Source organism: Genypterus blacodes, unplaced genomic scaffold, assembly GCF_046128005.1.
Source record: "Genypterus blacodes isolate CSIRO-AG114 ecotype Tasmania unplaced genomic scaffold, CSIRO-AGI_Gbla_v1 ptg000240l_1, whole genome shotgun sequence".
In the NCBI taxonomy this organism is placed as follows: Eukaryota; Metazoa; Chordata; class Actinopteri; order Ophidiiformes; family Ophidiidae; genus Genypterus; species Genypterus blacodes.
This window is the reverse complement of record NW_027467038.1, coordinates 575441-599102: the sequence shown is the minus strand read 5'-3', so window position 1 is coordinate 599102 and position 23662 is coordinate 575441. Positions and strand designations below refer to the sequence as shown.

The 23662-nt window shown below is 47.3% G+C and overlaps 1 protein-coding gene across 1 annotated transcript; it reads left to right on the top strand.

Annotated features, from left to right (window-relative positions):
• Positions 1 to 1059: 1059 nt before the first annotated feature.
• prr36a (proline rich 36a) lies at positions 1060 to 23447 on the top strand. Its single transcript, XM_076171182.1, has 6 exons — positions 1060 to 1325; positions 11634 to 12316; positions 12582 to 12675; positions 17306 to 17484; positions 17795 to 20419; positions 22256 to 23447. The coding sequence occupies exons 2-6, from the start codon at positions 11743 to 11745 to the stop codon at positions 23347 to 23349; spliced, it is 4566 nt and encodes a 1521-aa protein (XP_076027297.1). The 5' UTR covers positions 1060 to 1325; positions 11634 to 11742; the 3' UTR covers positions 23350 to 23447.
• The last annotated feature ends 215 nt before the right edge of the window (positions 23448 to 23662 follow it).

Sequence of the window (23662 nt, the reverse complement as noted above, 5' to 3'; positions counted from 1 at the left end):
TCGTGAACCCTTCCTTCTCTCTCTCTCTCTCTCTCTCTCTCTCTCTCTCTCTCTCTCTCTGTATCTCTCTCTCTTTCTGTGTGAGTGGCAATACTCCTTGTATGTTTTCTTCCTTTTCATTGATTTCTATTGTGAAGCCTGCAGCTGTGGTTCAGGCAAACGGCATTCAAGGAAAAAAGCATTCAACTAACAGCTGTTGTGGGCTTGTACCATCGGCATGTGGACACCACTAAACTGTAAGTAGGTTACAGATAATTGCCAAAGGATTGTTTCATATTAACTCAAAGAGTCTGTTTTATTCGGGACCATGGGCTGTGTGTCTGGAACTTTTTTTAACCCAATTATTTAACAAGATTTGATGTTTTTAGGCGATTTGTGTCTGAATTAGATAAGATATTGTTTTTTTTTTGTATGCTGTAGCATTCTGGAGGCCAACAGACAGATGTTATAGGCTCTTCCACATGTTAAGCAGAGGGTTACATCACGGTCCGTTTAAAGACCTACTGTATGTATCTGGTAAGTGAAGGCAGAGGATGCTACAACTTACAGAAAAACAACTTCAGTGACCTAGTTTGGACTTAATGGTCTGATATAATGCTAAATTGCCACTGTATTGCTTTAAACATAGCTTCAGTCCAAAAGGAATGGCATAATTAGCAACATTCAAGAGCTCCAACCTTCTATCTTGCCTGAAATAGAATTACAAGAGAGTTTTTATTTAAGGATTCCTAAGTAAGTAGGCGTATTTTGATCAGTAGGTCACATTTCTGTTCAATCAAAGTCTGTGAGTCCACACATTTCTTCCTGCAATCCTGGATAATCAATAAAACAAACACTGATAATGCACATCTTGTCTCGGCTTCCGAACTTTCCAGCGTTTTCCTTCAAGCACCCCTGGGCGGCACCGGGCCCCAGTTTGGGAACCCCTGTCCCACCGTGCAGAGCTCAGTTTAAATCTGACGTCACGCCTGATTTGCATAACCACCCCGTCTCCCGCGTCTGATTGGCCCGCTGCAGGTTCATCTCCCTCGGCCTCGTGCTCCAGTTGTCCAGCCGAGCTCCTCGGTCACTCCCCCCGCGGCTTCATCCTTCATGAAGGGGCGCAGCCTACCACCGCCAGCCGCTGTTCAAACGTGGAGGGAAGGGAGACGCTGACGGACGCCCGCCCGCCCGCCACTGACTGACCGTGCAGCGCTTTTGTTTCCCCGGTGAAATTTACTGCTCTCTCGACGCGTTTAGTGCTCCTTTGCCCCCCGTCCAGCACCGAGAGGGAGGGACTGTTTGTTTCCCCCGGAGCCTTCAAGGAGCCCGTCGGCGTCTGAAAGGTAACGCTACATTTTTTTTACTCCCAAGCTAGCCTCAGCGGGATTTAATTAAAATTCCCCTCTCGTGTCTGCGTAACATTGCAACCATGACATATTACCTGCGTTAAATTAATTGTCATTCTTTTGTCGTGTCTTAAGTGCGGGTTTGAAATGCGCAAATAAACCTAAATGTCTTGTTTTGCTCTGTAATGTCGCTTGGCCGCTGCGCGTATGTGACGGAGCCGTGTGGCGCTGCTCTCGTCTAGTGTTTGGTCTCACTAGAAGCCTTAGATTCGGCATCGGTTCGTCACGCTTGTGTCGCTGTTCTGATTCATTGACTGGCTCTCTGTTTGCCGTCATGTGTTTCCCGGCTCAGTCCTCTCTTGGTCCGTGAAGCTGAACCGGGCCTGCGGCTAAACCGTGAACACACCACCGTTAATACTGTCATTAAACCTCCACCCGCGGGTCCGACCGTCAGGATCCGCCCGAGTGGACCCCTGAGACCGCGTCGGGACCCGTGACAGGGACCCCCAGCGACACGGGGCAGCAGCTGGATCACGATTCGAACCGGTGAAACGGGCCGCGGATCTCCGTATAAGCGTTAGAAATAGTTCAGGAACTTCTCCATTCACATAGTTAATCATAGATCCTATTCAGAGTTAAATAAACGGGAAGTCAATCTAACCACCAGGATATCATACATGACTTGAAATGGAGTTTAAAATCCTTGAATCTATTTGATAGTCTCTTACTTTTGTAGTCTTATGAATGCATTTTCAACATTCGATGTGCGTTTGTCAGCATTTGTATTTCACATTTTGTACAGTAGGTCTATGTTTAAGGGTCCTCTTATCTCAGACTTACTCTCCAGTTGACACGTAGATTTACCCTCCAGCTGTTGTCATATCTTCGTCCTTGCACATGGAGTGATCTCACTGGAAACGGAGAGATACACAGCTTTGGAGCAGACTGCATCTGATTCCATCGCCTGCAGATCCCTGTGATAGTGGGAGCCTTGGTCTCGATGTGGGCTTTGGCTCCAAACCCCTGTTAGATAATCGGTATGTTTTGGAATGTTTGGGTGGAACCGCAGCGCCTAGGCTTCAAACGGGGTCTATGACATCTAGTCACTCTCTGTCGAGCGTGTCACCTCCTGACGCCTGCTGCCCGGGGTGCAGAGTTTATCTACACTGGGGTGCGAAACTGCTTGTGAATGACACACACACATGGAAGCTCAGTGGGAACATTACAGGGGTCACTTTGTTTTTAAGCGGCAAAGCCACTTCCCCCCCCTCCACAACTCTGTTTCCTTTTCCTCACGTCCACCAGAGGAGGTTCTCAAAATAGGTCTGAATTCATCGCTTCCTGTTACCTTGACGAGGCCGACGAGGGATCGGACAAGATTAATTAAGTGACACCTGTTGACCTTGATTTGTGTCGCATTCAGAAATAAATCTAGCAAACGCGGAAGCTAAAATCTATATTGGCTTTTAATTATAGATCCCTGTTGTTGGATTTATGCCCAAAACATGCTTTGATGTAATCTGTTCCCTGCTTGTTTGGCCCATGGTCAAAGTTGTACAACCCTGTGTCCTCTTTCAGTGCAGGAATGTAGACAGAAACTAGTAAACTATGCATTTCCTGTTTTGTGAGTATAGCACTACTACTACATATGAAGCTGCATGGTGGCAGCAGCTTTCCTTGCAGGCAGGTTATCAGGGTTGCAACATTTAGGCCAGCATGATGGCCCACATGAGCAACATGCCAAGCTCTTGATGCTGTGTGATTCGGTGACATACGGAACTGAAATGAGATGCCGTCAATACCCGGAAAACAACTCACCAGGGGGTTTTTGTTTGAACCCGAGTTTCATTTCTTTCGCCAAGGCGGTGAATAAGAGTTAACTGTGGATTATCTCATCTAACCCACACCCTGCCCTGGTGTGATATAGATTAGGCTTAACACTACTTAATGGTTGTGACTCATGCTGCACTGCATACTTTTAGCTCATGACTGACAGCTGCCAGGATGGTTATGCATGTGGAGGTCAAGTGTTCAAATCCATTTCCTGTTATGATCCTGCAGCGTGGGCATACTGTCTATGCCACCGCACCTGGAGTGGCGTCTGTGTGTTGAGGCATGTAAACACCGTCTTTTGACCATGTGGTATCTACCCTCAAAAATGGCTTTGTCACCTTCTACCCAGTGGAAAGTGTCTTGGTAAAGTCCCTTTCTCTGACAGCGCCTCTGAGCATCGAGGCAGCTGAATGGAAGCTACAACCCCACCGCTGAGATTTGCATCTGTTTACCAGTCAGCTGCTCCCAGTGTCTCAGTCCCACGCCCATGGAAATCTAATCCAAACTTCACCCTGTTCTACCAGCGTCTGTTTTTTACGGTGGCGTTTCGTTTATAGACGGTAAATACGCCCGTCGGCTTTCGCTGTGGATCTCTGGCCGTCTTGTTGTTGTCGTTGGCTTTTCCTCTGCGGGAGGGAGCGATGTTGCTGCTGCTGCCCTCGTCACTGTGGTTTGGAGACTGGCACTCTCCTGCCCATTAGGAGAAAGTGGTGGATGCTAGCTCTGCATTTCTCTGTCCGCTCTGTCTGTCTGGTATAGAGCGAGAGAGGGGCCGGGGGCTTGGCGCTCTGTAATTATTGAAAGGATCATTCAGCACTTTCTCTATCTGTTGGCTCACTTTGGTAATCTTCAAAGCAACCTTGCTGACAAGTATGTGTGTTCAACCATCACACTTTGTCCATTTGTCTACATTGAACACATGCATGCAACTGGGACATAAGCAGCAAAGCAAAGACGGAATGAGGAGCCACTTCATAGTTTCTTTAGCCTAGCGCCAGTTGACTCGGCATATCCTGTTAACATCCTGCGTCTCTTTTTGTCCATCAGTAAGTCAATCCCGTGTGTTTCGCACAGTTCAGGGGTGTGTGTTTGGCAGTCAGAGGGGCGGCTGTGAGGTGTGAGATCAGTGTCCATCTGGCCTGTGCTCACCCTGCACAGTCAGAGACGTGGTAACTGATCCCACCCTCAGGCTCGCCGGCGTTATATCGACTATCTGCCAGCGTGTCTGTGGCCAGTTTGGCAGTCGAGACGCTGTTGCATCGATTTCAGGTCTCCACGCCGTGACATCAACAGGCTGGTCACACACACTTTGATACTTTGTCCTTAGCGTAAATATTAACCTAATGTATATGAAAGAAGTGAGGTAGCAACACACCCTCTTCATTCCTGCACACTCATCTTCACGGGCTACACGTCTCTCTGGTTGGCGCTTCCTGCTCCTTCGACCACACCCAAATCAATCCCCCTCTGCTCCCTGTTCTTCCACGGCTCGTCTCTGCCTTGTTCCTCCCCTTCGCCTCATTTGTTCTCCATCCTTCCCTCTTCCCTCACTGTGCAGCCTATTTCACGCCCTTATTTGTTTATTTGTAGGTTGATTCTGGGTGAAGGTAGCCGTGCCAGCTGCTCCTCTGTCCCCTTACTTCTGCTAATCCCCTCAAACCCCCCACACCTCAGACACACACACACACACACACACACACACACACACACTCCTCTGCACCATGCCTCGGAGGGGGTCGCATGGTGTTCAGAGTGAACAATAGAGCTTATCTGCCCACCCCTCCCCCTCGCGCACACAGTTGCTTTGTTTTGTTTTTTTCTGATTCCAACCAGTTGTTGGTATCGCTTCATCACCTCCATTTACACGAAGACAAACATAAACACACCCTTGTACTACTCTAGGTCTATCATAGCACCATGCTATGTCTGCTGCCTCTGCTGACAGCATGTCTAGATGACAGCCAGATCTGTGTGTGTGTGTGTGTATAAGTGTGTGAAGCACTGTCAGGCTCGGGACAGATTGTAACCTTCTTCCCTTAAGCACTTTCATATCGCTGCCCTGCCAGTAGCTGTGAGTCCATTCTGTTTTTGCTACGGCTCCCTGCTAACAGGCTAAGTCCACTTAACCTGTAGCCACACTTACCACCTGCTCCTAGTGTCCTTATCGAGTAGCTTAGGATCATTTAGCACATGTTAGTGCCCTCTTAGGAATTGATTGGAGTAAGCTCCATGCTTGGCGTCCATGCTTTTGTTTTGTTTTCCAAAGCCAGTAGCGGAGCAGAGCAGTTTCTCTGTGGAGCTCTGATGTGTAGAGACGGAACAATAGAGTTCCACTGAGGACTGCAGTAGTAACGTCAAAGAAGCACCGGTGATTAGATGAGATTTGTTTTTAGCTTTTGATGTTTTTGGCTTGCATTATTTCAAGATTTGATTTATTATGAATCATTTCTGAATGCATTACAGACAGGTAGGGGTAGACAGAGTTGGTACTTGATATATATATATATATATATATATATATATAAAGGGATTGAACACTTTCCATGGCTAACTTGTACTGACATCGCAGCACCTGCAGCCATAATCTGAACTTTCATTCTTGAGTGTAAATGTTTTGGTTTGTGACTGAATCATCCCCCACACAGGATGTTGATGGCGAGAAGGAAACGGTTCCACTTCCTCCTATCTGACATATGCACATACATCTTTCATTTACAATCCTTTAGTTGGATTGATCAGTACAGGGTTGTTGTTGTTGTTGTTTGGGGGGAGGGAGGGGTAATTGATCAAAGTACTGATTATTTGATTGAGTAATCAGTATTTGCATACGTTAATCCACTCAGCGTGTAAGTGGTGTAGTTTATTGTAATGGATGACTTGTGGCAGCTTCAGATTGGTGTAAATGGGCCAAAACCTGGGCGAGGTTGGTGTGAGAAAATGCAGAACTCTCCTGAGGATGATCCCTCACGAAAAGGGACTGTTTTGTTTTCAGTGTGTGTGCGTGTGAGTCTCGTCTGAATACATTTAATGATGAGCGTGTTGTAATATAAACATCTCCATTGTGGCTCTGTCGGTCATGGCTCTTCTATATGGTGGACTGGGCGGAGCCATCGCATGGGACGCTGGAATTGGATTGTTCTTCTTCTAATTTCATCTTTTAGTGGATCACATTTCACACGCATAAAAAGTGGTTGAAAACAAACGAGGCCAGCAGGTTGCAACATTCAAAACTATTAATCAGCAGTCGTGTCGTCTTTTGTTGCTTTTCCGTTTGATTTAACAGGAAATTGAATATCTCATGGGTTTTGAGGAAGGCTAACATTTGAACTACTTCATTATTGGTCCAATGAAAGGAGGTGTGATAAGGTCTCCTCTCACTTCTTCAGAATAACAGGTTGGCGGAGACTCTTTGTAGACACAAGGCCGTTCCATTTGCTCATAGCTTTGCTCCGCGCAAATCGCCGCAGCAGAGAGTCAATAATCCAGTGGTTCTGATGCGCCGACACAGATGAGAGCTGACAAACTCTACCATCCTTCTCGTTTTGATGCTTATTGGCTGTTTCTCCGCTGCCACGAGCCGTCGAGCTCACTTACTGTGTTCCATCACTTGTGAAGTAAGATTGGATTAATGCAGGATAAACTATTGTACGTGGTGCTTTTAAAGTGACTCGACCTGTCTTATCTTACCGGTCTCACTGTAGCTCAACACCAATGGGTGTTTCCTGTCCATAAAAAAAAATCCCCTCCGCGTTTGCTAAGCTCCTTAATTATCCAGATCGATTTCAGGGGCACATGAGGACAGAGGAAATAAGAGGAAGTGTGTTTGTGTCTTGATCGTAGTCTGACGCCATAAACCCAACAGCACAGACTTCTAACTGGACAAGTCACAAGTTGGTGTCATGAAACGTATCCAAGGCCGCACAGGGTCGAGCTTAACGGAGAGATTTTTCATCACCGGCTTCTTTAGTTCCCTGTGACATACTTTTACACAACTTATATTCTGTCATTGTGTGTCGGAGGAAGAGAGGGATGGAAAGGCTCCGTGGCTCATGGTCTCGGTCTCTCCTTTCAGCATGCTGTCAGATGCGTGTGTATACGAGTGTGTGTGTGTTCCTGCAGGAGATTGAATTTCTGTTCTTTCGCTTGCTCTGTATGTGGTTTGTGTGTGTGTGTGTGTGTGTGTGTGTGTTCCGATCCCTAACCCGGTGATACAGCAGTAACAATAATACTCCCTTTTATGGTCAGAAGGACCAACGGGCCTATCCAGACAAACCCTCAAGTTCCCTGCAGGCGGGTTAGTTACACACTTGCAACATAAATTGGTTTCGAAGCCTTCATAAGTTGGTGGCGGTTCATTAAAGCACAGCTGTACGATGTGACTGTAGCATGCGCAGGGATTGTGTTTGCTTTGCGTTTGCTCTGTTCTCTCTGAGGTGGAGTGTAGGAAAGCCCCTTCCTGTTCACCACTAAGATAAATAATAAACCTCCTGTGTCCGTCTGCTCTCCATTCCGCTTTTATAAACCAACCACCCTCTTTCTCTACCCTTTTTTTTTTTTTTATTGTCCCACACTGTATGAACACAGTTTTGCTTTCACCCTCACTGAACTGTGTTTGACGGGCTGTTATCTCTGACACACACACACACACCAAAGGGGAAAGTTAATGAATGAACAGACGAGGTGGTCTTATCTCGCACGTATCCATTTCTATCGTACTGCAGACTACATACAGCTGAGCGACTCTGTGCTAAAGTGGACCTGTTTGACGATGGTGTGATTCTGTCAAGAAATGAAACGAGTGTGGTTGCGGAATTGAAAGAATGCAGGAAGTACCAAACCACTGAATTCCAGTTTTCACTTTGGTGTTTCATGTCTATGCAGGGACATTTGAACGTTCGCATACACATTCTTTCTTCACCCTCGCACACTGGCCTATCTGATGCATGAACACACAGCGTACACGCGTTCACAGGCCTCCCTTTGACCCGTTTACGCCGTTCTCAATCGCACATGTACATAAACACTCCGTCTCTCACACACTCTGCCAGCTGTCAATGTGCAGCCCTGAGGAGTCTGAGGAGCTGGAATGTGGATCTGTCGGATCTCTTGGCTGCTGCCTGCGTCTAACAGCAGATGAAGCAGGCACACGAATCCTAAACTCAAGAGGTTTTGTTTGAGAACCAAGCATGTGAATGAGGAAAATGTAAAAGTTTAACTAGCATAAACGTTGCTATCACCAGGCTGGTCTTGCATTTAGCCAAAGTGTAGACGAGTGATTTGTTCCCTTCCTGTAGTCTCTCTGCATTATTGTTTACAATCATACGAGCTTAAAGATGTCTAAATCTACGTATGACGTTAAGCCCCTTCATCAGTGTCAACAGCCATCACTACCTCCTCCTCTGGCAGAGGCTGCACAATGCATTCCAGACCCCAGCCCTGCTCTCAACATAGATAAATCCCTCTGTGCTTGGATCAGACGTCGGTATTAGAGATGTGACCCATTTTGTCCGGCCACCATACAATGAAACTGCCTGAAGAGTGGTGGGGAATAACACTTCATGACGCATTACGCTATATTTCTTCATCAGAAGAAATGGAATGTAAATACCAGAGAGGTCAGTGAGTGTTGTCTCTGTCTAGACAAACTCCTTAGAAACTCGGTGTCAGCGCTGCATTATAAACACACACACACAAACATGCACTGCTGCAGTTTCTCTCTTATGCAACCTTTTTAGGTCGGGAAATAACATTGAAATTTCAAATTTGAGGGGCGTGGACCTAATTGTGACACACTCTGAATGACACAGAGTGGACGTGTCTTGCTCTGTCCTCCAGTATGGTTTCATGTCTTGTGGTGAGGAAGGATTTGTTATGCAAATGTTGATTGGCAGGATTGTGGACAATGAAGGGTTTCTTGTATTTCATCAAAATGCATGAGGCTGTTCTTCATCTTGAGCAGGCCGACCATTTACTAATGCTGCTGGCTGTGCCACGCTGTCACAGCACACACACACACACACACTTGCATATGTTTTTTTTAAACATAAAATCTGGACCTCAACACGGCACCAGACGTGTCAACAATTTGAGGATTCCACAAATATTGAATGTATTTTCTAATGGAAGAGAACCAGCACCTGCCCTCTGCAGCTCAGTCTCATTGTGGTTTTCATGTGAGACGTGAGATTTGTTATGATTCATTCACTTCCCCTTTGTTCTGTGTCACATGGTGTCAGCCGGTTGGAGATGATGCTTTTACTTGCGCTGTAGGGGGGGGGTGTGATCCATGCCCTCTGCATTAGTAGCTGAACTGTCATGTCTTTGCCGTGCATGCATATGAGTGCCTGTTGAACTCTTTCCTGTGAGCAGACTGTGTGGTCACTATCACCTGGAGCCACCTTCCTTTACTCAAATCCTGTCTCACAAGCGCTAAATGGTTTTTCCACAGGGTCATTAGTTGTTAGAAACCTCCTTACCAACTGCTTTTAGGTGTCTTTTGTGTCTTGCCGCTGGTTTTGCTCAAAGCTGAAAAGCCATTTCTCACATCGGTGGTGTTAAGTGTCACTGCATTTTGATTTTCTAATGGCCTCAGGGCATTCCCGTCAATAAAAACAGGTTGCTGCTAATGGATTTGATTCATGCAACACTGTCCCAGCGGCTCTGAACATTAGCTAATTGACTCTCATTTAAAGGTTGGCATTTAAACATCGTGGTGTGAGCCAGGTTAGTCCCTAGCATTAGGCTTCTATTCTCTTCATGTTCTCTGTATGAGGGGGAGATTAAGTAACCGCGGTCACAGGAGAACAAGAGAAATGCAGCAGGAGGTGAGACGAGTGAAAGCAAGATTGAAGGCAACTGCTGCTGCTTGATTCAGGTCGGACCAAAAGGGAAACAAAGATTCAGGGGTTTCTGAAACGATGCGTGGGTGTTGAGAGTTGGTGTGTAGAAGTGTGAAGCTGTTGAGTCAATCTTATCAGGAGAGAACTAACCAGACTAGTTTTTCAAGTATCGGCTACAAACGGTCTGTTTGTTCACGCGACTTTCGATCAGTGGAGTGAAATAATTGCTCTGCTAACCCGTGAGCATTGATGCTATTTTTGCTCTCACTTATAAAAAGGTCTTTTATGAGGATTCATTGTGTGGCAAGACTTTTGGTCGGCGTTGGGGGGAGGAAGGGGGATTGGTTGCACACGGTGTCAGGTTACTCCATGTGAATGTGTAACTTGTGCGGAAACTTCTTCCTGGCCTTTGGACAAGTGTGAGAAGTGCCATGGCTTCCAATAAGACATCCGTGAACTGCGACCTCAATATGGTCTATGCTTGAAGATTTGCCATTAATCATTCAAGGACTAGAGCATGAGTCAGTGGTGGATTAATGCCAAATCATTTTTCAACGGAAAATCATGGGATGCAATAAAGATTTCATTGCTCTCTGGAGGGGAATTTGGTACGTTAGACAAGTCAAAAATTGAGATAACGTGAAGGCGGAAGGAGCTGTTGGTTCTGAAATCTAAATTGTAACGACGCCCGTTATGACAAATGAAGCATTTAAGTGTTATTATTCCTATTTACTTTCCACTACTGCCTTTTCTTTTTAAATCCCTCCTCACTGGGTTATACAAAACCTCTGCTGGCAGGCCATCTGTTTAGCCATTTACTGGAAGCAGACCTCATGGAGTGGGAGGAGGGGAGGATGTAACCACGGAATAGAGGGGAACAAGCATCTATAGGAAAAAGGAGGAATAATTGGGAGTTGGCGGGGCAAGCTATTGTGGCTAGAGGGTAAATGACACACGGAGGATGGAGCAATCAGGAAAAATGATTGAGAGTAACAAAAAACTTGGCTAGAACCACATATGACTCAACTCATGACCCCAATTCCACTGTTTCTCCTCCTTTTACAACCTCTCAGTCTCTAGATTGACACATCAGAGCAGACTTTCCAGTTGTACTGTCAATTAAAGGACACAAGTCTCCTTAAAGCAATTGTGAGCTAAAAATGTGGTCTGCATCTGCACAACAAATGAAATGATGATTGTGATGTCATGAGATTCTAGCCTCATGTAGATTTTAACAAGGCAACTCCACAGCTTTCTCCTACTCTAAAGCCTGGAAGTAATTTGATGACATGGATAAAATTCTGTACTTCTGTTGTGGGTTTTTAATGGCATTTGGTAGGACCAACATGGTACCCGAGGCACCATGAGTAAACTTATCATAGTAGCTCTGTGTTAAATGGCCTGATTAGTCAGTGTGGATGAGTTTGGGTGGGATTTGTTGGCCGCCTTCCTGTTCTTCGGTATCCTATATATTCTTTGGGACCCTTGTGTTTTTCCTTTGGTTGATGGTGACATGCCATTACTTCATGAACAGAACAACATGTTTAAATGTTGGAGTTAAGAGTGTGTGTGTGTGTGTGTGTGTACAATAAATGAACAACTGAAAATTAATAAATGTTTTCGTCCTTTGCAGGATATCGATGTGAGAGAGGTTCAGGCCATTCAAGGTGATCTGAGTGAGCCCCTGCATCTATCTATTTGGCAGCACTAGTAGTGACGTTTACATTCACACGTTGGAGGGAATGAAACCGGATGGGGTTACCATGGAAACCATGGAGCCCACTGAACCCGCCGCCGTAGCAGAGCCTTCCTTATCCCCAGGATTGCCCTCACAGGACAACACAACGAAGCAAGCCCCTTCCCCATTGCAAACAGAGCAAGCTGCAAATGCTGCAGCGCCCCCAGCTGCCCAGGAGGCTAATGGCAAGCCAGTACCAACAGACTCCAAAGCCAAACCAAAGGCTGTTGCATCTAAAAAACAGCCCATTACCAAGACTACAGGGACCTCTGTAGCAACCTCACGGCTCGCTACTGCCCCCAACCGAAGGGCGAACGAGAGCAAATATTCTCAAAATGTTCCAGCAAAACCAGCTGCAGTCAAGAAAACGGCACCCACAACAGGAGCGTCAGCAACAGGCGCAGTACCTAGACGACCCATGGGTGCTCCAGTGGCTTCTTCCACAGTCAAGAAGCCTGAAAAGAAACCCGTTGGAGCTGCCAGGACTACTACTACTGCTGCTGCTGCTGCTGCCATAATAACCAATGGTGTCAAACAACCACCAGCGCTGAGCAGCACTCCTAAAAAGAAACCAGCAGGTAAGAATGATTGAGCTTCACGGTGGTCGATCTCTAACTACATTCATTAACATTTTATTGATTTGCCAGATGCTTTTATTCAAAGCAACATCTTGCTTGCATAATGACCTTATCTTGCTTTAAAAAAAAAAAAACCTCCTTGATGCATTTAAAAAATCTGTGAAATTAACCAAAGCAAGATTAAAAGCTTCCTGCTCATCTGGGTTTTATGCAGTCTAACTTACCGGTGTGTGTGTGTGTGTGTATATATATATTCTCTTTTTAGCTCCTGCCAGCAGACCAGCTGCATTCGCTGCCCCAAAACCCAGCACTTCTACCACATCGAAACCTGATAGGGCTGCAATCTCAAAGACCACCAGGTATGCTTACCAGTTGCACAAAACCGTCGCCAATGTGATTTTTGCCGGTTCAGTGATGACCACTAAGTGCTCGAACGCACACACATGCCAATGAAGCTCTTTTTGGGGGAACTCCCCGAGTCGTATTTTTCGACAATAGGACTCTGACTGACTCTCTTGCTTTGTTTCTGGCTGGTTAATACACATCAGTCCCCTCTTTAGCTTACTAGCATGTAATCCCTTTTACAAAATGAATGAAAGGGCGACTTTATTTATCTTTGCGCCTCAAAAGGCACCATTGATTCTCCATTGTGGCGTTTTGGCCGTTATTGAGTCAGATTTCGCTTGAAGAGTGAGTCATGGGAGCAGAAATAACCTGAGACAGAAGCCCTAATAGAGCCAGAGATACAGAAGAAGTAGGGCTTTGTCCCAGACGGCCCCTCTGGCCTGTGCTCAGACAGCAGCCCCTCTCCCCAGGGCAGCAGCTATTGATTCAGATCATAATCTGTCTCTTACTGGAGATTGAGCAAGTGAGCAACTCTGTTTGGAATACACTTGCACAAAGTGTTCTTTGCACTTCTCTGGCACTTCTCTGTCCTCTCAAATCATCATTTTTGGCTGTTGCATAATTTCAGAATAGTTGAGATAGCTGTGCAAGATTTGCTTGCACACTAAAGCTACTGAAGCTCAATCTATCTGAAGCATTCATTCTTACAATGTCGACAGCTTTTCACAACATAATTAAAAACATGTGACAGTTCTTTAACTTGATTCATGTAGTAGTCCATATCAGTAGTGAAAATGAAGTTCAGTCTAAATGTGGCCTGAGTCAGATCCGTAATAAGATAATCCAGCTTCCACCCACAGGATGCACTTGTGTGTGCTGAGAGGTCTGATTAGATTCTGTCTCCACATTTCGTCCTCCATAATGCTTCCTTATTAAATAATACAATAATGAACTGTGCAGTGCGAGATCATTGCATTCTTTCTGACCATAAACGTATGACTGAGCGATAAAACCATTGAGAGAAAGGCTCACTCAGATGTACAGTATATATACCCTGGTACTGCTGACTGGGCCAAGAACTGTACAGCTTAGCCATGCGTCCCAAACAGCCAGTGAATGAAGCCACGTGAGGCTATGGAAGCAGGCGTAGCCTATGGCTGCTTGAAACGCTAGCCTCTCTCATGAAATATTAACATCAATTGGCCAATGCATAGAGTGAAAGCATAATTGGGTATGAAAGGATTTGCACTGAGAAAATAAGGTTTAGAGAATTTGTATACGGCTCATGTATCCTCCTTCGCGCTTTGTGCACGGCCAAGGAAAAAATTTGATTCAATGGGATAAAATGGAAAAGGCTGCATCCCCCCCCCCCCCCGAATGTAATTATTGTAGCCAGTAATACGTCAAGACTGTTAGCGTTATGTTTATTGATGTAGTACAGAGCTTGAGACTTATTTGGCAAGTAGCAGGCAACCAGAAAAATATTTTATCCAACATATACTTGAAGACTTGACAATGAGGCAATCACTCCTCTAGATCTGCTCATTGTCTTTATGGTTTGGATGATGGATCACAACCTACCAAGCGATCCTTAATGAAATCCATCTGAGTGACAGCAGGGTGGTTCTCTCCTGTGGTTGATGGAGGAGTCTTGGTAACGGGGGGAAAATTCAAATGTTGTTCAATCTGTCCCATGCTTTGCTCACCTCCTGGATGAGAGGCTGACGCCCTGGTCCTGTCTGTGCAATCAGTCTTTGTCCACCCCTCCCCCTCCTCTCACCCTCTTCCACCCCTCATTCCTTTTCCTCCTGCTGTCTGTGCATTTACAGTGCCAGGCATTTGGCCAGCATTGCGTGGTGCTCTCCTCCTAACCCTAACTTCTATCTTCCCCTCGCCCTTCCCCTCAGACTGTAGAAGTTACAATGTACTTGTGTAAGATGAAGAGGGCAGAGAGATTGATTGTACCTTCCTGAATCTGTGAGATGAGGCATTTTACAGGTGTCACCATCAGGAACAGTAGAGAATGGTACTTTTCTGTCTAAACGGGATTTATCCTCACTCCTCACACACTGAGCCACCATTGAATGGAATATGTGACGAACTTGATTGATTTCAGTCGTGGTACAGCTGCATCTGAAATGTGTTTTGGGTTAGTTGGTCAGCCGTAGGTTTAAAAAGGGCAAAGACTTTTACCCAACATGTTTCTTTCCAAACCCCTCTCTTTTCACGTTCCTTCTAGAAATGGTCTTTGTTGTCCCTTTGGTGATAAAACTGTGTCATTTCTCCCAGCCAGTCTTGGCAGGGAGTAGGATTACTGTCCTAATAGAAAAGGCCGACGGCATCTATCATTCTGTCAGTGGGTACTCGGGGCCTCATAAGAGCCAACGCTGTCTGCCGTACTGTTGCTAGGCTCCTACACTTGGTCCTAACCCTCTGCTGAGCTGATTCAGGCCTTTGCCATTTATTGTCAAGAAGCTAACTGGGAACTTTAAGCCAAAGCAAGCCTCAGGAATGTGCGAGGCTCTCTGGAAGGAGTAAAGCAGCTGGATTTGGAGAGGCTACAAGCCAAACACTGTATTATCAGGCCGCTCCGTTTCCATTAGTTGTCTCTGAGGGGGCTCTTGAAGAGGAGCTGAGGAGAGGGAAAAGGGGGGTCGGATCAAAAAATGTGTGTGCACTTGTACTTCTTTTGTTTGTAAAATGAGCTTCCTTCAACATGGATGAAGTGTGCCGCCCAGCCCCGCCCTCTGTTCCCCTGGCGTCATTAAAACTGAATATTTAATCTACAGGATGGGATGTGCCAGGGGAGTCTGGCTGCCGAGCGATGGATGGGTGTGGCTTGGAAGAAGCTCCACTCCTTCATGGTTCCTCTTCAGCCTTTGGTCAAACAGATGTCGCAGCTGTTTAGTGTGTTAATGCAGTGGGCGTGTTGTGTGAATCTTCAGTAAATAGTTGGGAGAATTGATTGTATTTTGAGTTTACAACATTGAAAGCCACAAATTGTACACGTGACTTGTCCCTGAGCTGACCTTTGCCCCTAAGAAGACCTCCTGCTTGGTCATTAAAATCCCATAAATGACCCACATCCTCCCTTTGGGGATATGACTTCAACGCTGTGTTGGCAGTAAATGTAATCCATACTAAGCCACCAAAAACAGAACCACTGACCACCAGTGTGTGTGTGTGTGTGTGTGGACGACAGGAAAGGGTGAGGTCATCCGTTCCTTTCTGTCCTTCGTCTGGATCAAACATTTTGAGTTACGACTTGTCATAAAACAGTGGGGGAGGGGTTCCTGGTGTTTTTGGATTATTTTATATTTGACCTCTCTTTGACCTTTTCTCTCTTTCTTGCCCTAAAGGAAGTGTTCCTTCAATTTTCTCTGCCTTTTATTATTGTTGTAACTGGGGGATCAATTGAGTTGAACTTCCTCCTACAATGCAGCAGCAGAAAAGGAAGCAGTTTTATGAATGTTTCTGTGTACTTTCATACCTTTCTATCCCATTTAGGTCATTGTCCTTCCCTCTAATCTTTTTCCACCCTGGAAGGTTTATTTTTTCCTGCCCCGCCTACTTTATTCCTTGCCTTTTGTATTGTTCCTTATATTTCATTGTCGGGTAAAGGTTGTTGTTGTTGGATTGCACTAGAAGCCAATTTACGATGTCGCATATCAGAGTCCATGTCGGTCAAGTGATTGTTTGATGTCACCAGAACAAATAGCCATTGTCATGTTCAATTGTTGTGGGAGAGGCATCCATGTGCCGGCATGCTGCTCCACTGAAAACCCTCCAACTCTGTCATTGTCAATTCATGTTTGCATCATCAGCCCGAGACCGAGACCAAATTGAGACATAATGGAGTTCATACATTCACACAGGCCAATTAGATTCATTCATTGTGGAGGTCATGTTGTTGTGAAAGTGAGGGGTCTCATTAGAAACAGATGGTATCTAAAGTAACTGTGCTGGTTGCTTGCTGGTGTCCACGTGCAGAAATGAGGGGAGGAGGACACCTTTGCTCATTAAATCCACTGACTTTGTTTGTAGGTTACCCAATGCAGCAGTGCATTGCAGCACAAGCCCTTGGAATGTGACAAAGCAAATATTTTGTGGAGGTTCCTTAGAGCAGAATAGCACAGCACAAGTACAGCAGCACTCTGTGTATGTAGGTTACAGCTTCTTATATCACTACTTTTATTGCCAACTGCTCATTAGAGCTCTTTTATGAGGTTGCATGGAATACGTCTCAGCCGTGAGTGATTAAAATGTTTCTCTGTTGCTTTCCCTTCTCGCTTTTATCCCTTTATCGTCTCCTCAGTTGTCGTGTGTTGAACCATTTCTCCCTCCTCACTCTCCCTCTTCTCTACCATGTATCATTCCACCCCTCCCCTCTCCCCCCCCCGAGGATTAGAAAATGACACGGAGAGTCGTTATGGTGTGGTGGTCTATCAATGTTGTTAATGGGTTCCTGTTGTAGGAGATTGCTTTTGTGGTCTACATTAGAACAAGTCATTTATTCATGCTCGTCCATTCCCGTAGCAGATGAGCGTCGTGTTTTCATGCTTGGATCTTTGGTAAGGAGGATGAAGTTGCTATTACTCTTCCGTACATGTTTGTGTCTAAGCGCTGCCCTTCCTCTGCTTCCAGGCCTGCCACGGGTCCATCTACGTCTCGACCTGCAGCCACCTCGTCCAGGCCTCTAACAGCCACAGCCAAGCCCTCTACCACTGCAACAACCAAAGCAGTTGCCTCCAGAGTTACCACAGCACCCTCTACTGGCAGAACTGCAGCAGCACAGCCTCCCAAAAGTGAAGCTGCTAAGAAAGGTAAGCATGTTATGCTTGCTATAGTAGACGGCCTTGTTTGTTGGAGATTAGAGAAGTAAGCCCAAAAGGATTGTCAATCAGTTCACACATTCAAAGGCTTTTGATACATTCTTACACTATTTTAACCAGCAACATCCTTTCACACAGCTCAAGTGTTACTTACATGTGAAAACAGTAAAGGATGTTTGTGTACATTGATATGTATTGAATTGTCAGAATATAACAATATCACTGCCGACCACGACATGGCAGAATTAATGTTTCATATGATCTGATTGTTGTGAATGATTATTTCCCTCCTTGGTTCTAGATGTCAGCAGACCAGCTTCCTCACTGGCTAAGAGACCGACAACAGCGGCGACATCAGCTGCTGCCAAAAAGCCTGAACCCTCTAAACCCATGGCCGTCTCAAAGCTCAGCGCTCCTCCTAGACGGCCTCTGCCAGGAAAGGCAGCAGATCCCAAGCCACCACAGCCCAAATCTCAAGAGCCTCCTAAACCTGCTCCCATAAAGAAACCTGTAGGGAGCAGTACTCGGTTCCCACCACTTAACAAGGCGCCCCTGGGTCGGACCCCGCCTGCTTCACCTGCCAACAAACCTGCGGGCACCAGCACCACTCCAGCAAAGCGTGTCCCTAAACTCACGCAGGCTGTCCCACCTTTCTCTTTTGGGAAGAAGACGGGGGTTCAAATTACTTCTACACCTGCCGAAGCACAGAGAGCTACAAGTGCCCAGGTGGTGGCCACTGCAGCAGCAACTGTGCCAGCAGAAACTGAAGCTGGGGATATAGTGTCTTCAGCAGAAGGACCCCTGCTTGACTTCTCTGTACCAGAAGAGACCCCTTCCCAAGTCTTGGCCCAGGACGCCCAATCAGAGGTGGCACTTCAAGAGACCGATCAGGGCCGTGCTGCTGCAGGTCCATCTCCTCTACAAAGCCCCGTCAGAGAACCCCTCCCACAATCATCTCCAGCCCAGGACCAGATGGAAAGCAGTGGGCTGTCATTGACCACCCAGGAACAGATGGCTGCCACCACATCATCATCAATGGTTTCTCCTCCAGAGCCCTCAGAGCCGGACTACCTGATCACAGCTCAAACCTCCTCTACATCTAACATTCATCCATCAGCAGAAAGTGTCATGCCTCAGGTTACCTGCCCCTCCAATCTGAATGAGGAGGAAGATGAGGATGAGGAGGAGAGGGAGGGAAGCCAACAAGTTTCTGTGTCAGAAATGAGCGGGACGACCCAGCCCACTGAGGAGTCTCGTCCTGGGTCAGCTGGCCCTCTTGGTTCTGGTTGGAGGTTAGGTGGAGCCTTGCACTCTGAGCTGGATTCGGAGGACGTGAGTGGCAGCCAACAAGGTGCCTCTGAGCTGAGTGCCCCTGGTGTCCTGGAAGGCACAGAGAGCATGGATGATCTGGGGGATGGAAGTCTCAAAGGAGCCATCGATATGGAAGGGGCCTCAGCAGGTTCTCCGGACTTTGAGAAGGTTCCCGACATACCGACAAATGACTTTGAAGAGGATGAAGATGACGAGGATGATGAGGATGATCGGGTGTGTGACATGGATGTCGGCTCAGAGCGGGCAGACGACCCGCTGAGACCCAGACACGACAATGATGTGGATGATGAAGAGGATGAGGACGTGGAGATGGCCAGTGAGGGGGTGACGGAGAGCGGGCTGGAAAGCTACGGGAATGCAGATGAGGATGACTTTGCTGAGGATGAAAGGCTGGACAACTTGAACAGGGTGGCCCAGCCTCCACCTCCTCTTCTGCCTTCAGCCCCAGCTGCTCAGTGGGACCAACCCAACCTCTTTGCTGATCCCTGGGCACAGCCGGTTCAGCCACATCTTCTTGAGAATGTTTCCCAGCCCTTACAGTTGGAAGGTGCATCTGCAGCGAGCCCTTCAATAGACCTCTGGCAAGCAGATTCTGAGACCCCAACCCAGTCTCCAGCCCATGCCTGGTTAGAGCTGGGTTCTGTCCCGTTGGTTCCTGAATGCCATGAACTTCCTCATCATTCCTCAATTCAGGGTGAGTCACAAAATCCAGAGGTACACTCTTGCATGGATCAGTCATGCCTCTCCCCAATGCAGACCCTGGTACCAGCGCCCCCCTCTGTCCTAGCAATGTCCACTACGCTGAGTAGTGACACCAGTACACCTGAAGATCTTGGTGAATACATCCAAGAGGGGCTTCAAACTCAGGCTGCACAGTCCTCGGTGTCTTCTCATGAGCCCAACCTGGTTCAGAATCTAGGCCTTCTCCCAGAGGGAAGAGATGGGGTGGGAGAAGAGGCAGGGAGCCAGCCTGCTGAGATCACTGGAGGTGAAGGAATCGTCCCCACGTCCAACCCGTCTTCAGCCTCAGTAACAGAGGATGAGGCCAGCGACACAGAGGGAGAAGCTCAGCTGGACCAACCCCTGGATATTCAAGTGATTAATAACTTGACCTTTAACAGCCAGCCTCCAGCCACGAGATCCCTGTCTACTGTAGAAGAAGGGGAGGAGGTAGATCCAGAGGAGATGGAGGGAGGTATGGGGGCAGACACCTCTCCGCCTTCTGCCAACTCCGGGGCGTCCTGTGGGTTTGACACCATGACCACAGCGTCAAACTCAAATGCTCAGTCAACGGGTGAGAGCTGCACAAAGAGTCCTGGCATCTTCTCCCTGGAGGAGTTATCAGAGGAGGCCAAGGATCCCTGTCTCTTCGACCCGCCGCAAACCCAGCAGTGCCCGGCAGAGCACGACTACATACAGTGTGTGAAGCAGGAAGTGGAGCCGGCAGAGGATACGGGGGAGGAAGCGCCGGGGTCAGAAGAAGCCCTGGGTCCTTCAACTTTGACCACTTTGCAGGATCCAGAGGAAAACTCTGACGACATCCAACCCCCCTACTATTCTGCTATCTGTGAAAAGACTGAGAACTCTTTTGCAGGTAACGTATAGTTCTCATCTCCCTCACAGCCCAAATAATGTTCCTTACCTTCCCTTGGCCGCTTTCCAGCTTCCCCTAAAATAGCTCATGGTTGTAGTAGTTGTTATCAGTGTCTCTTCTGATATCTCTTGGGGTGGATGCATTCAAAGTAAGCCTGAAAACAGAGAGCAAAAAAGAAAGGGAAGCAATAAAGACGGCAGTGTCGCTTCCCTCAGATATAACATTTTCACGAGTATATGGCTTAAATTCCTGTATGTGCAATAGCTACTACTATCTACTCTTACAGTGTGTGTGTGTGTGTGTGTGTGTGGCTGGGTTTTGGTTTCTGTTTTAAAATAACACACCATTATACAGCTTTGTTGACCTGGCATGGATTTGTCCGTTTACAGTCGAGCTCTTAAAAGGGACAAGAACGCATTTGCATTGAGGAAAAAAAGAAATAAAAATGTGGGATGGATTGTTAAACATTTTTCCACGTGTATGTATCCAATACTTTTTACTGAACAAATTCAGATTGATTGTATTTTCATGTTTTGATTTCAAATCTCTTCATTCTTCAGTCACTCGTCTTCTTCTTCTTGCACTTTAAAATTAGATTGTTTCTCACCTTTTTCTTATGTTTGCCCATGTTTTGGGGCAATGTACCTTAATGCTTAAAATAAAGATTAGATTTTTTACCATGAAATGCTCACTGTACAATCTTTATTGAGATATACGGGCAAAGGTCTGTGTGCAGGAGAACCTTCCAAACACCCCTGGTCTCATCTCAAGGCTCTCTCCCTCTCAATGACTGGACTCAACTCCTTTTATATTGCACACACTCTCAGCCGGTGAGCCGTGAGATTACAAGGGGAAGTTTCATAACGGAGCTGAACACAATGAGCTGTGGCAGATCACGGATCCAGAGCCCTGGACTTGATCCGTCCGCTGTCATCCTTGGATGGAACTCTAACATGTCAAGCTGCAAAGAAGAAGACGGACACGCAGCCTAAGGACCAGGATGTACAAGTTCTGCTGTTTCAATTTCCACTCGAGCTCCCTTCTACCACCTCCTTTTGTTTGAAAGCATTCCTGCTCCATCATTCTACAGCACTGTGTTAATGTTGAGCTTCTGCATGTGACTCGGGCACAATGATTTGACTTTAACCACACTACTTTGAGCAGATATGTTGAACACCATTCCTTCTCAAACCTAAGCTATTATATTTGTTTTCCTGGGCGATGCTGAATGTTTTGCATGCAGAGAGCTCTTGCATGTCTCACTGGTTGACTTGACTTTAAACATCATTCATTGGTGATGACTGTTCAAGCTTGCAATAAGCCTTTTTGTGGTTGTTTGTCTCACTATGGTTGGTGGTGATTGCATATACAGGAAGTTGGCTGCTTTTGGTTTGCGCACAAATCTTTGGTTTAATGTCAAAGGGTTGAATGTAAATGAAGGAAACACAGCGGCTCTCTGCTCACACCCCCACCCCAGATCACCGCCCGGTTACAGGTGGGATTTTCGGGTGTTCGCAAATTTACTTTGGCTCCACCCCTCAGAGTCCTTAGCAGGCTGCTGTGATCCAAACTGCACAGCTTAAACAATAAACCACTGTCGCTCTGCAACATTACAAATGATGGCACTTTGATGCTGTAGGCTACTGGCAGACCTTTGGGCTTGGCTTCATAATGCTTTTACTGTTCTTTCCCTCTTGCCTCAGGCGGCCACCCCTCCCCGCCACACACTTCTGCTTTTACCCACAATGCACTCCTGTCCCTTTTCCTGCTGCCTGTGACACTGTTTAATAACATCACGCTACTGTAATCTTCCTTCCCGCTTCCTCTCACACACAGGCTTCACTGCACTCCCACACCCTCACCGCCGCGATCACTCGGCATACCCTAGATCCTACTGCGACTTCATCAAACCTCACGGTGGCGCCGTCACTCCGGCAAAGCTGACCTGTGCCGACCTTCCACCCAGGAGCCGCGGGCAGCAGGCACTCAGTCCCCAGCTCCGCAGGCTGGAGCAACACCAGAGGCAACTGGTGGAACTGCAGCAACGCAGGGAGCAACAGGGCAGACCCATGGAAGAGGTGGAGCAGGAGAGGAAGAAGAGGGAGGAAGAGGAGCAGAGAAAGAAGAGGGAAGAGGCTGAAGAGGAGATAAAGAGGAATAGAGAAGAGGAGGAAAAGAGGCGGCAAGAGGAGATGAAGGTGATGAAGAAGGAAGAGGAGGAGCTTAAGCAGAGGCGAGACCTTGAGCTGCAGCTGCAGCAGCAACAAGAGGAGCTGAAACAAAGGCAACAAATCATGCAGTGGCAACAGGAGCTGCAGCAGTCCAACCAGGGTCAGGCGGTGCTGCTGTCGCCCTCCTCCGGCCTCTGCACCATCTACGAAGCCCTGGAGAACAGTGATGATGAAGAAGGCGAGGAAGATGGGATTGAGGAGCTCGGCCTCACTAAAAAGCCGACCAGGGAGAAGCCTCTGAAGGAAGAGACGGTGGACCATCGCACAATAGTGGCGTCGGATGAAGGCAAAACTCTTGACTCTTCACCTTCACCTCGCAGCAGTCCGCCTCCACCAGATTCCCCTCAGAGACCCGGTGAGCCCTCCCAGGACGAAGAGGGCTCCTCTCCGTCCCCTGCTGCGTCACCGGAGCGACCCTCGCCCTTGGAACTGGACTGGGGCAAGAAGGTGGACATCGTGCAGCAGCTGATCAACCAGACCCTTCTTCTGAACGGCGACGGTTGCTCCTCCCTGTTGCTGCTGCCGGGGGGCAGCGGAGGCACCCTGAGCCCCCTGGAGAGCAGCCTGTGGCCCAGCCTCCTGCCTCCACTCACGCCTCCCTCTGCCACCGTCACCTCCGTCAGCAGTTTCTCTCCGGAGACCACTGGGAGCTCGGCACAGGGAGAGTGGACGGTGGTGGAGCTGGAGACGCATCACTGAAGGACTTCAATGTGACACACACACACACACACACACACACACACACACACACACACACACACACACACACACACACACACACACACACACACACACACACACACACACACACACACACACACACACACACACACACACACACACACACACACACACACACACACACACACACACACACACACACACACACACACACACACACACACACACACACACACACACACACACACACACACACACACACACACACACACACACACACACACACACACACACACACACACACACACACACACACACACACACACAGAGA

Bases quoted from the DNA above. Each gene is read 5' to 3' on its own strand.
- prr36a (XM_076171182.1), top strand. From the start codon at position 11,743: ATGAAACCGGATGGGGTTACCATGGAAACCATGGAGCCCACTGAACCC. The intron at 12,317-12,581 runs GTAAGAATGATT...TTCTCTTTTTAG, and splicing joins TCCTAAAAAGAAACCAGCAG to CTCCTGCCAGCAGACCAGCT. The intron at 20,420-22,255 runs GTAACGTATAGT...TCTCACACACAG, and splicing joins GACTGAGAACTCTTTTGCAG to GCTTCACTGCACTCCCACAC.